General features: G+C 41.4%; 1 protein-coding gene across 4 annotated transcripts; it reads left to right on the top strand.

Annotated features, from left to right (window-relative positions):
- The first annotated feature begins 798 nt into the window (after nt 1-798).
- LOC123127274 (coatomer subunit beta'-2) lies at nt 799-11,859 on the top strand. Of its 4 annotated transcripts, none has more exons than XR_006462235.1 (26): nt 799-1,097; nt 1,369-1,389; nt 1,476-1,537; nt 1,667-1,721; nt 2,283-2,319; nt 2,394-2,719; nt 2,821-2,952; nt 3,033-3,181; nt 3,550-3,618; nt 3,907-4,057; nt 4,147-4,212; nt 4,794-4,982; nt 5,615-5,755; nt 5,848-5,922; nt 6,118-6,294; nt 6,400-6,491; nt 6,575-6,691; nt 6,766-6,880; nt 6,959-7,030; nt 7,497-7,693; nt 7,783-7,876; nt 8,286-8,392; nt 8,581-8,743; nt 10,585-10,747; nt 11,322-11,386; nt 11,480-11,859. XR_006462235.1 is itself a non-coding variant. In XM_044546914.1 (26 exons), exons 1-25 carry the CDS (start codon nt 1,095-1,097, stop codon nt 11,339-11,341), a joined length of 2,745 nt encoding a protein of 914 aa, XP_044402849.1. In that variant the 5' UTR covers nt 799-1,094; the 3' UTR covers nt 11,342-11,386; nt 11,480-11,859. The 4 variants fall into 4 exon arrangements, 2 of the variants coding, with proteins under 2 accessions (XP_044402849.1, XP_044402848.1); XM_044546914.1 differs by having other exon boundaries at nt 10,585-10,699; XR_006462233.1 differs by lacking the exon at nt 799-1,097 and having other exon boundaries at nt 1,335-1,537.
- The last annotated feature ends 1,169 nt before the right edge of the window (nt 11,860-13,028 follow it).

Here is a 13,028-nt window from a genome sequence, read left to right as displayed (position 1 = left end):
TACGTCCACTTTAACCCTTGCCCTTAGGAAGTCCCCCATAAGATCAAACTGAATCGAACTAGCTTTCTTATCTCTGTTTTGCAATTGCCTCTTCTTGTGTTTCATTTCTCAAATGGAAGGGTAGATTGATTATCCTTAACCAAAGCTGAAGCTTATCAAGCTGCAACTTCAACGGCCACATACACGCCATGAATTCCTCCAAAATCATTGCATGTTTGCTAACATGCCAAGACGATCCATCTCCGACTCGATCCTAATCACGCTGTGATTCGAAATCAAATACAAACACGATTTTCCGTACAAAACGAAAGACCAAGTCCATAGGGTTTCCACAAGCTAATCGCAGGACGTTGGCGATTGTCTGTATGTGGAAGAGGTTCCGATAAAGGATCTTCCCTGCAAGCGACGACTCTTTCATAGCATCGTCATCAACGTATACTAGCGGTGTTGCTAGCGGTGTTGCTTCTTCCTCGAAGATGTCCATCTTTTCGAGCGCTTCCTACATCCGAGCCCTTGTCGATTTGGGCGAGAGCGCTACTTCACGTGAGTTCCCTGACCCAGAGGATGTCGCCATCCTTGATCGGTGAATCCGGTGAGCCCACCGATGAGATCCGCGGCCGCCTTCTTTTTCCCTCGAAAATCTAATTGTTGAAAAACACCTTTCACAATGAAAGAACTTAGATATCACCATTGTACATGAACCGCAGCAGATCATTTGGTAAACTCCAATAACAACGTCTTAAGAGTTTAGAGGACGATCTCATCTACCGTTGCTTAGCTACTACGTCAGCAGGAGAAGTCAACATCGGAAAGGCAACAGTGCAACACACGCGCACACACACACAACCTTCAGATCCAATCGACCATACTACTGCCTCCGAGCGACCGAGACCCCGTTTGCCATCACCCACTTCCTCCTTCCCACCCTTCCTCCTTCGTTCACAAATCTTCTCTTCTCCGCGCCGCGCCCTCCCCCTCCCGGCCCGGCGAGAGGCCACCCAAGCGGCTCCGCCTCTCACGCTCCCGCGACCACAAACCCCCAGGAACCTCGTCCTCCCGAGGTTCCCGCTTCGGCGCGCTTCCGAGCCGCCACAATGGTACGTGTGTCTGTCTCCCGCCCTCCCGACAAATTGCTCCCTCCCCGCCCCTCCTCGCCGCTTACACGCGAATGCGATCCGAGATCAGGCGATGGCGGGGCTGGCCGTCGCTTAGTTTGTTCGTATCGCGCGCGGGCTACACGCCGCCGCCGCGGCGAGATCCGCCGCGAGACATGTCGAATTCCCGGTGGATCTGGGGTTCTGTTGCGCTATGTACTGACGTGATTTCCCCTTTTCGTGTTTTTTTGGGTGATGGCCGTGAATGTGGCAGCCGCTCCGGTTGGATATCAAGGTAATCGCGATGCCTCTTACTGGGATCTACTCGGTGAATGTCTGGTGTGGTGTCGCTTATGTCGGTTTTGTGTTTGGTTGGATCAGAGGAAGCTCGCGCAGAGGTCGGAGAGGGTCAAGTCCGCGGATCTGCATCCGACAGAGCCATGGTTAGTGGGCAGTTCGTGTGATGTGAATATGATCTTGGTTTTCATTTTGGCTACGAAATTCACGTGCGGGTGATCAAAGCTTCCGCCAAACCGTGGTATATAGCGTGACCATTCTCTTGTGCTACACAGGATTTTGTCGAGTCTTTACTCGGGGAGTGTCTGCATCTGGAACTACCAAACGCAGGTAGGTGACTGTTCACAGCAGCCCGCCTTCATAATTTGCCTTTGTAATTTTTCAGCTAAACTCGATGAAGATTATAAGCAATGATGATGGTGTTCACTTGTTCCTTGTATGTTGTAATGAAACTAGATATTTCCGTTCATGTATAGAAATGAAGATGTACTTAGATAGTTAGATTTAATTTGTATATTTCTGAAACGCGATTTACGGTGTGTATAGTAATGAGCTAGGTGATATGCCACTGGTAGTGACTTCTCCTATAAGGGGAAAAGAGAGGGAATATCAAACACGTGTAGATTAGCAATTACGTAAAATCCAGAGAAAAAAACTTTGATGTCACTATTTTTAAAATCTACTGACGAGGTTAAAGTAACAAGGAACATCCATCGATTTTTAGGTAATTGCTAATCTATATCTATGTCACTTTATTATAAGGGAACAAAGGGGCAGAGGAGGCTGAAAATGAAAAATGCATCTTTTTATCTTCTTATGACTGAGATAAATGACTTTGTATAGCTTATCTTAAGACTTGACTGACAAAACTATATATTTATTTATCCCTAGACAATGGTGAAATCATTTGAAGTCACAGAGTTACCAGGTATGCTTTCCCACCGAATTGCTTACTTATCTTGCCAGATATACCATCATTTTGATATATCATGTCTGTCGCAGTTCGTTCGGCTAAATTTATTGCACGGAAGCAATGGGTTGTTGCTGGTGCCGATGATATGTTTATCCGCGTGTACAATTACAATACAATGGATAAGGTCAAGGTATTTGAAGCTCATACTGATTACATCAGGTGTGTGGCTGTTCATCCAACCCAGCCTTTTGTGCTGTCATCATCCGATGACATGTTAATTAAGCTTTGGGATTGGGATAAGGGTTGGGCGTGCACTCACATATTTGAGGGGCATTCTCACTATGTGATGCAAGTCACATTTAACCCAAAGGATACCAATACTTTTGCTAGTGCTTCCCTTGATCGCACGATAAAGGTTTGTATTTGTTCCTCAAAAAGATGCTGGTTAAACTGAGTCCTGTTTTGTATCTTGGTCTGTACCCTGCCTAATGTCCTAATATTGAACGTGAACTTCAGATATGGAGTATTGGTTCTCCTGATCCTAACTTCACATTAGATGGCCACTCAAAAGGCGTGAACTGTGTTGATTACTTCACCGGTGGTGATCGACCATTTTTAATTACTGGATCTGATGATCAGACTGCAAAGGTGTGTCATCTGCAATGAATTGTGCTATTGTGAGGGTATATTGGGATTGATCTGACTTATTACTCAATTTGTTGGATCAGGTTTGGGATTACCAAACCAAGAGCTGTGTTCAAACACTTGAAGGACATGCACACAATGTGTCCGCTGTCTGTTTCCATCCAGAACTACCTATTATAATTACTGGCTCAGAGGATGGCACAGTTCGCTTGTGGCACTCTACAACCTACAGGTACCCTCTCTCTCTCTCATACTATGATATTGCTTGGAGATGATACTAACAGTGTGCTGTCTGAAAACCAGCTTTGTTTTACCAACATCTATTTAGTTACACGCAATACAGTTACTGTCTGTAGTTTTTTTCTTCTACATGTTTTTTGTTTGCAATAATAGTAATATCTTCTGCACTGGACTATACACATTCGTTATTTCCCAACTCATGGCAGTTTATTTCTTTAAATTGGCAGTGTAGATAGTGCCTTGTTCATGAATCATGAGCAAGAATGTGGTCTATTCTTAATTCTTCCATTTCTCCCAAGCATTTAATTATTTCTTTTCTTGTAGAACAAGTGAATAACACTTTGCTTGATGCACTTGCAGGCTTGAGAACACTCTTAATTATGGTCTTGAGCGAGTTTGGGCTTTAGGATACATGAAGGGGTCAAGAAGGTAATGAATATTTAGCTCTTGCTCTATTTCAGTTCTATGGTAATATGGTCAATGTGAAGGGCCAATACACGAATATGTCTCCTCATCTGCTACTGAAGCTCCAGACGCACTAACAATCCATTTTCTTTTTCTGCGACACAATTTCCTATATTGTGACAACATTGTGTATCTGCTAAACTGTTTCTTCCAAAAAAATTCTTCACTGAAAATGCGGAGTTCAGGCTTTTATTTACTTGTTATTTCCTTTCAAGTTAAGGTAGTGATATAAAATATTTTAATTTTTTATAGGATTGTGATTGGATATGATGAAGGGACAATTATGATAAAAATTGGCCGTGAAGTTCCGGTTGCTAGCATGGACAACAGTGGAAAAATCATATGGGCAAAACATAACGAAATCCAAACTGTTAATATCAAGACTGTTGGTGCAGGCAATGAGGTTTTTCTTCTTTGCCATGTTAATGTGTTGAAGGCTTGTTAATTTGGTATAAGCTTTATGTATGTTCTGTAACCTGTATCATCTGTCAGATTGCGGATGGTGAGCGATTACCGTTGGCTGTGAAGGAGCTGGGAAGCTGTGATCTTTATCCACAGGTAGGTTATATTTTATATCGTAGTGAATGCCTCATTCACATAGTGATGCTGTTATTTGTCATCTAGATGTTTGTTTTTACTCCCATGTTTCTGATTGGTCATTCTTTTTTCTGTTTGAGCAAGATTCACATTACTATAGACATGTAATCATGCATGCTAAAATATTTTTATTCAAATTTACTTTGAAATGTGCAGGATTGTGAGTTACTTTTGGTGTAATCACATTTTTACATTTAGATATCCTATTATTTCCGGCATTTATAGTTGCTGCGGTATAATGAAGCTCTTCTACTGCAGTGAAATGCATAAGTTCATGATTAGTAATAGCACAATATGGAATTGAGTGTTGGTTTTGAATTAAACTTCGATGGTTTAAAGAAGTGCGCATGAGGTTGTTATGACTTTATGACCACTAAGAGATTCAACTTGCACATTGCTAAGAGATTCTTCTGTACAACTTGCACATTACTTTGAATTAACAGGAATTTATCTTCATGTTAAACAGTAAACCTTTTTTGTAGCTTTACTTGTCTATTGTTCCATTTTCATTCGCAAGTTAATAGCTTTGATTCTCATTTCAGAACTTAAGGCACAATCCCAACGGGAGATTTGTTGTTGTATGTGGAGATGGAGAATACATAATTTATACAGCACTAGCATGGAGAAATAGATCATTTGGGTCTGCACTTGAATTCGCTTGGTCATCTGATGGCGAATACGCTGTAAGGGAAAGCACCTCGAGGATAAAGATATACAGTAAAAATTTCCAGGTTTGTACCAAGTAAACATCTCCATTTCCCTACTATTGAAGTATTGATGTGTAACTATTATGGTTCTGTCTTTGAGAAACATCTATGGATAAGAGAACACGCAATGCTATAACACAAATTCCATTCCGTGTTTTATTCCCATCTTCATACATGAATGAACCCAGAACTCCTGCAATTTATAGATGTTCAATCGATATTTGTTCTTTTTCATAATACAAGGGCTGTTTGCCCATTTAACCATACAAGTTGGCTGCACATTTTTTAATAATAATGGTAGCCAGGTCAATTTTGTCACATCTTATCTTGATTTCACAATTTCCTATCTATGTGAAAAATGAAAACAGGCATATGTTAGAAACAAGGAAAGATATTTTCTTATGTAAACTGTGAAGTGCAAAGTAAATATATGACATGCACAAGTATTTTCTGCTGCTGGTTCAGGACCAGACTGGGAACTTGAGCATTTGGTAGTCAACATATTGTATTTTGCATGTTAGTATGTGAATGCTTGAACTAGACACTTGCTGTGGGGTGGAGGATGAAAGGCTTGAAAGCTAACACTTGAACAACTATTTCCATATGTCAATCTTTGTTACTACAAAACCTGAAAGATGGATATCTAATAATTTCAGGAGAGGAAAAGTATAAGACCAACATTCTCCGTCGAACGTGTGTTTGGTGGAGTATTATTGGCTATGTGTACAAATGATTTCATCTGCTTTTACGACTGGGCGGATTGCAGGTTGATACGTCGAATTGATGTCAATGTGAAGGTAAGTTTATTGTGTTGCTTCAAGAATCAAACACCTTTTCCATGTCATCTGGTATGTTATGCGACTAAAAAAAATCTGCTGTTCTCTTGTAGAATCTCTACTGGGCTGACAGTGGTGATTTGGTGACAGTTGCAAGTGATACATCATTCTACATTTTGAAGTACAATGTGAGTTCTGTTAAGAACTGTGTTGCCTTCTTACAGTTTGTAGTTACGTGACATCTGCAGGCGTTATTTACAAATGTTCTTTTGTTGTGTTAATTGTGCCAAAACGTCAGCAACTCTTACATCAAGCACTTCTATGCAATTGTTTTTCTAATTTAAAAGTCTGTACTAACACAACGTTATCTCTTTACCTTCCAGAGGGATGTTGTATCTTCTCATTTGGACGGAGGGGGTTCAGTTGGTGAGGAAGGTGTGGAAGATGCCTTCGAACTGCTTCATGAGATCAATGAACGCATCCGAACTGGGCTATGGGTTGGCGATTGTTTTATCTACAATAATTCTTCATCACGGCTTAATTACTGTGTAGGAGGAGAGGTGAGTGTTTTTATCATATCAAAAGGCGTTTTTATGTATGATTCCAGTTAGATCATTCGTTACTGTTTGTATCACTCCCAAGTCATACGGTTCCATGTATTACAGGTCACAACCTTATTTCACTTGGACCGGCCAATGTATTTACTAGGATATCTTGCTAACCAGAGCCGTGTCTATCTTATTGACAAGCAATTTAAGTGAGTTTTATCTTTATTGCTCTGGTATTCTTTTATGGCATCAACTCACAATAAACTTCTGAAGCTAACACTTCTTATTGTAGTGTTGTTGGGTACACTCTACTCCTTAGTTTGATCGAGTATAAAACACTAGTGCTGCGTGGGGATTTTGATCGTGCAAATGATATTTTGCCATCTATACCGAAGGAACAATATGACAGGTGCCCCATGTTCTACTATTTGTTGTACTTTGCAGTTTTTGCCTCGGCATACAAAGATAACCTTTTATTTTCAGCGTGGCACATTTCTTGGAATCACGGGGCATGTTGGAGGAAGCCCTTGAGATAGCAACGGACTCTAATTACAGATTTGACCTGGCTGTTCAGCTTGGCCGCGTTGATGATGCAAAGGCATAGTTGACTATTGTTTTTCTCATTTCCAAGAAAGTTCCCTCCTTCATTCAAATATTCTGAGTAGTTATTTTGCAGGCAATTGCTCTTGAGGTGCAAAGTGAGTCCAAGTGGAAGCAGTTAGGGGAGTTAGCTATCTCAACTGGAAAGGTACACAGCTACTGTGTCTATCAGTTACCTTGTATGCTCACTATATACTGTGCTAATGAATTGGATTGTTTTGCCATATCACTTGAATTTACTAATATTTGATAAATGGACGAGCTAATAACTATGACTAGGCAGAATACAACCTAATATAATACGGCATGGATGTAGAGATGTATGAGAGCACAGTTTTGATGGAAAGGATGTGCTTTAGTTGTCGCTCAACATCATGCTTGAATCAGAAATGCTCTTTCAATTCAACATGTCCTCTTCAACCTTAATTTTAACAAAAAAAGGGAAATGTAAAAGCTAATAACTCAGCATCGGAATGAGTCTTTAAGTTGCATTCTAATAAACTTTGCCATGTTATGTTTCTATCTTGTACTAGGATGCAAAACCTATATAAGTTGCGTCCAAATAACTTTCCCATGTTGTGTTCCTTCTCATGTGTCATACAACTTTTTTGCAGCTCGAGATGGCAGAGGAGTGCCTCCTACATGCACTAGATCTCAGCGGTCTATTGCTTTTGTATTCATCCATTGGGGATGCTGAAGGGATAACAAAATTGGCATCTATGGCTAAAGAACAAGGAAAGAACAATGTTGCGTTCCTTTGTTTGTTCATGCTAGGCAAGTTGGAGGAATGCCTTCAATTGTTGATTGAAAGGTATGATCGTTTTAGTGAGCCTGTCCTGTTTCATACATCACTTCAAACATTTTATTGTATGTTTAACTGTGCAACTGTTCTCTATACAGCAATCGCATTCCGGAAGCAGCATTGATGGCGAGATCTTATCTTCCGAGCAAAGTCCCAGAGATTGTAGCATTATGGAAAAAAGATCTCCAAAAGGTACTGCCAGCCTTGTAAATTCTTTGCTTTTGTTCTCTAGTTTCCAGGCCTTCATGATAACAGTTTGATGGGCACACATCTCCTCAGCACAAATTGTTACTAAAACATAAGTTGCACAATGAAGCATGTAATTGTCGTTCGTCAATTCCATGATATGGTTCAGCAGCGGTCACAGAGTTGGATTATAATGATGCTTCAAATTCAATAAGAATAATATCCGAGCTAACTCCGATACACTGAATTCAGGATGGTTACATATCGTTTGAGTAATGATGTAAACATTAGCTGGAATCATGCTTTGCTATTTGTTGATTGCTCTCTTGTTTGGACTTATGCTGCACTTTCTCTAATGTCCAGGGGCCACATCTTATGAACTGGTGGTGTTTGCTTTGTTTCATATGCTTCGTAGGTAAACTCAAAAGCAGCAGAGTCATTGGCAGATCCTGATGAATACCCAAACTTATTTGAAGACTGGCAGATTGCTCTCAATGTAGAAGCTACTGTCGCCCCCAAAAGGTTTTGGTTCATTTATATTGTTAAAGCAATGTTGCTGTGAAGTTTTACTGATCACATTCTTTCATCAATGCAACTAGCGTTTGGATTTAGCTTTAACTGGAACATCTGACGAAATTGAAAATGATGCCAGTGCATGTTTTTCAAGCTATTAATTTGTCACCCTTCTGACAAAAATCCTCTTTTAACAGGGGTATCTATCCACCTGCTGAGGAATACATGATTCATTCTGAAAGGCCCAATGAGAGTCTTGTGGAAGCTTTCAAGAACATGCATGTACAAGAAGAGGAGGACGTACATGAAGAGGATATTCACGATGAGGAGCTAACAAATGAAAATGACACTGTTCAAGAGGTATTACTTATGCAGAAAATAGTTGCGTAAGCCGAAATTAGCTTGCGCAATTAGGCTATTAATTTGTTATAAAATTTGTCAGCACTATATGTTCTTTCAGTTTAGTAGTTGATTGTTGGCATGTTTCCATTAGAGGGGTAACATTTGCGCCTTCAGAGAAAATTATACATTTCCAATAAACTGATGATAAATAAATTAATCATGTGCACGACTGCATGTTATAGTTGCAACAAAATAGACCTGCTCAGTAACCTGTGGGTGTGTGTTTTGCATCACTATCCACTAGCACTGCATCATCCTTTCCTTGTATGTTAACAACTGAGACAATATCAATGGTATAAAGACTAAATGTTGAAGAGTTAGAAATCATGATCCTTTCCATGAAATTCAGTCATTATCTGTCAGTGGGGAATCTTGTTTGGTTTATCTTCTTTCGGAAGATATCCCATGCTATTATCCTCTGGGCCGAAAGCAGTTTCTCTTATTGTGTCTGATTCATAGAGAGTGAGTGTATTTGTTGTCAGTGTGTTTCTACTATTCTTGGTTCTAAGATGGGCTTGCGGAGTGGTATTTTTTCTGCCATCTGATACATTTCTTGGTGATACGAATTTCGCTTGAACACATTAGGGCGAGCTTACAAATGCACAAATTATTTGGTATTTTGTCTTGGACAGTGCGCTAGGGCGTGGACGTTCGTGCCCATCTCCCTTATGTAATTCCACACCCCATTTAACCTCCCGGTGGTCTCCTCCTTTGTAGTCGACATGATGTCAGCCCCCCTCATCTTCCTCATCGTCCTCTCCTTTCTCTTTTGCCCTCCCCACTCATCTCCCATTGGTGCTGTCCTATGTTTTTAAAGCGTCCCTAAGGCGACGCCTAGGCGACGCCTAGGCGTCGAAGCGCTCCCCCTCCGCTTTGGAAAATCGACCGCTTTGGGCGCCTAGGCGTCCAAAGCGCCCGCCTAGGCGCCAAAGCGCCCCCCCTCCCTAAGGCGGTAAGGCGTCGCCTAGGCGTCGAAGCGCTCCCCCTCCGCTTTGGAAAATCGACCGCTTTGGGCGCCTAGGCGTCCAAAGCGCCCGCCTAGGCGTCGCCTAGGCGCCAAAGCGCCCCCCTCCCTAAGGCGGTAAGGCGTCGCCTTAAAAACATAGGTGCTGTCCAAGAGAGTTTGGTCCCTAAGGCCTGGAACCGATCGCTCAGTATTTAGATTTTTTGTTTTATCCAGATCCTCATCCTCATGCATTGTATGTTCTATATACTTTAATCTCTTTAACTCAGTAGGCCTGGAAAGGGATTATATATTTTTATTTCGTATTTCTTGTTGCAATCCAAACAAGCCCCTAATAGGAATATTTATATGACTACACTGTTACCACCAAGGCTTAGTTTAGCAGCACAGTATTTTGAAAACCATAGTGATCTAAAACCTCAGTATTTCAATCCCTGCATAATGAATGCTCTGGTATCTAAAAACCACTTTTTTCAGTTTAGTGTACAAAAAGTAGGTCAAGGCCTCTTTCTGAAATACTGCGAAAATACTATGGTCTATAAAATTGTGGTATTTGTTGACCCCAAGCACACCAAAGTTGTCAAAACTATAAAAAAAACATAGTACGAATGAAGGCCTCTTTAAAAATAACTATGGTGTATGGAAAATGATATTGTAAAAAAACTCCAAAAGCATAGCTGCCAAACGCAGCCTGATCGGTACATTGTGTTGGTTAGCCAGGTCAACTTATGGAAGTCACTGCATCTATTTTAAATGTAAATATTTTTATGTTCTTCTTTTGGTCCCTATCACATTCCATCCTTGCATAAATGATAACGCCATCTTGCTTCAACAGGTTTTTGAAGATGACGGAGCAGAAGAGAGCCAAGAAGATGCTGTTGAGGTCGAGGCTGATGGTTCTACTGATGGCACTATCCATGTGAATGGAAATGATAGTGAGGAACAGTGGGGTACGAACAAAGAAGAACCATCAGCATAAAAGCTGTAGTTGAGCAAGTGTACAGTCCCAAATCCTTATTGGTCTTTTCTCCCAGTGCACCAATAATCTTAAGGAAAACCTGCTGCTGGATGATATTTGCCTATTCTGGAAATATAGATATCCTTCAGTTGCCTAACCATTTAGCCTTTAGCTTTAGGGCAAACCTTCTGACTACCTGAAGTCTGATGAGTGTCCCCGTAACCTGGGGAGCTTGGGGGAGTTCAAATGACTTACGAATCCCCATTAATTATCTTTTGGAAGATAGCCCAACAGTCTCTAAATAAAAAGCCTGCGAAACCAATCCTCTGCCCTTGTTGGCCTATTTAACAATTAGTTTCTGTTTACGTAGCAATTGACATGTCGTTCCTTTTTTTTGTCTTTCCCCGGTTTATAATATGGTAAACGGACGAAGTATTTAACAGACAACTAAATTGAGGCGTTTAGCAATAAGTTTTTTGTATCATTGTTTTAAAAATTCTAGTTAATTTGTCAAACAAGTTAATTAACTGGTTTTTGTGTGAAGTGTTTCTATTGGCTGCTTTGTTAACCTTTCAAAGTGTAATGTTCCTAATGTCTGCCTTGTTGTTTTGCAGTGCTGACTCCTGACCAATAGTGGATAGTGGAACAGCAGCCTGCTTAAGAGGTTCGGTTTGTAAAGGCAAGTCATCTTCTGAGTGCCGATCATACATTTTCGTGCAGCATCACATTTCGTCAGCTAATGTGTTACAGTTGCTGCCCTTTCTTGTTACAGGTTTGTTACTGGGATGATGTAAAACCCGTTTCTCCTCATTCTATAAGCTTTCATGTGATCTAGGATTGGCTTATCCGGTTACAGTTTGGGCAGCAATTTAATTAGCACTTTAGTTCATGTTATAGAAAATTTTGCGCTTCATTTCAAATAGATAGTCTTCCGGGATGTTTCACAGGGTTGTAAGAGGCTGTTCGTTTGGAGATGGATTTTTGTTTGGTGGTTGGAAAGGTGCTATATGTTACACTAAGCACATAGGGCAGTCGCCTGTCAGTTTGGGAACATTACCCTGGTCCCGTATGTAAACCTCAGATTGTTGAACACAGTTATCGGATGTGGTGGGGGCTCTGTATCTCCACTGTACAAGTTTGTTTCAGAAGTTATCTACTGTTCATGTGAAGCCGTTGCTCGGACCGGGCAGGGTCTAGCTGCGGCACTTACTCAAGCAATCGCTTGGGCAGTGTTTGGTTGCCATCAAGCCTTCTTGCCAGGCCTACCGAGCATGCCTGCAAAAATTGAGTGTTTGGCGCAGATAACAATAAAGTTATGAAATCATTACTAAAGGGTAAAATGTGCCATGACTTGTCATGAAATCGTAACCACCGTACCAGTGTTTTGATTTCTTTCCGTACCAGCCTTACCAAATGAGTAAAAAGTGGATCGGAATTGCATAGGAGTTCTAGGGTTTGCACCTCTTTTATTTTTTAGATTTGGTGACTATAGTTAAAGCATGAGCCGGATGCCCCAAACCACCCTATACGCCCAGGTGGATGGTCCGTCTTATATCGGCCCTGAATGTCTGGCCTAACCAACATCCCTCATTGTAGGGTAACGCAATGTAAAACAATTTTTTTTGCTTACCACTATGAGATGCATGTAAGGTTTGGTCTGATCATTACCAACTCATAGCGCAGTGAAAGGAGAGTTGGTGAAGATCGTTGGGGCAGATTCCTACAACTAGGATTTACAACCTCTCAACCATGAGATTTTTCTCCCTCAAACAGAAGATCGAATGTATGATCTTTCTACCGCATTGCACACAAACGGTGTCACCTATCTAGCGGCGCTTCGTCGTCTAGAACTAATCGCTATCGGACACTAGGTAGTCTTTCGGCGCTATGAAACTATTACGTGGAGGGAAAGAGAGAGAGAGAGGGAGATCATTGCATATCATTTGTGTGAAAACTTGAGATGAGTTGGAGAGCACCTTCCCTATTTATAGTGGAGAGGGGTGGAGGATGATTGCCCAAAAAGCCCCCTCCCCTCCACAAACATCATCCCACCAAAGGTTGGAGGTTGCCCCATGTAGGTGTCCCCTGGCCCCCCCTTCCAACATTGCTCCACCAAATGTGGGAGCTGCCTCCCACCCTCACCCCAACATCCTTCAATCAATTTAGGGGGCTGCCCCCAAGAGAGGGCGCCACCCAACACAGCCCCATGAAAAGGGGGATATTGTCCCCCTTGCGCGAACATGATGTTTTTCATGTGCATTCTCTCCGAAAAAATCCCGAAAGGTTCCAAAACATTTCCTGCACCCTCCAAAATACGCTGG

The sequence above is a fragment of the Triticum aestivum genome, chromosome 6A (assembly GCF_018294505.1).
Source record: "Triticum aestivum cultivar Chinese Spring chromosome 6A, IWGSC CS RefSeq v2.1, whole genome shotgun sequence".
Taxonomy (NCBI): Eukaryota; Viridiplantae; Streptophyta; class Magnoliopsida; order Poales; family Poaceae; genus Triticum; species Triticum aestivum.
This window is presented reverse-complemented; position numbering and strand designations above follow the sequence as displayed.

Coding starts and splice junctions, on each gene's coding strand:
- LOC123127274 (XM_044546913.1), top strand. CDS start 1,350: ATGGCCGTGAATGTGGCAGCCGCTCCGGTTGGATATCAAGGTAATCGC. Junction 2,953..3,032: donor CTGATGATCAGACTGCAAAG/GTGTGTCATCTG, acceptor TTGTTGGATCAG/GTTTGGGATTACCAAACCAA. Junction 6,295..6,399: donor ATTACTGTGTAGGAGGAGAG/GTGAGTGTTTTT, acceptor CATGTATTACAG/GTCACAACCTTATTTCACTT.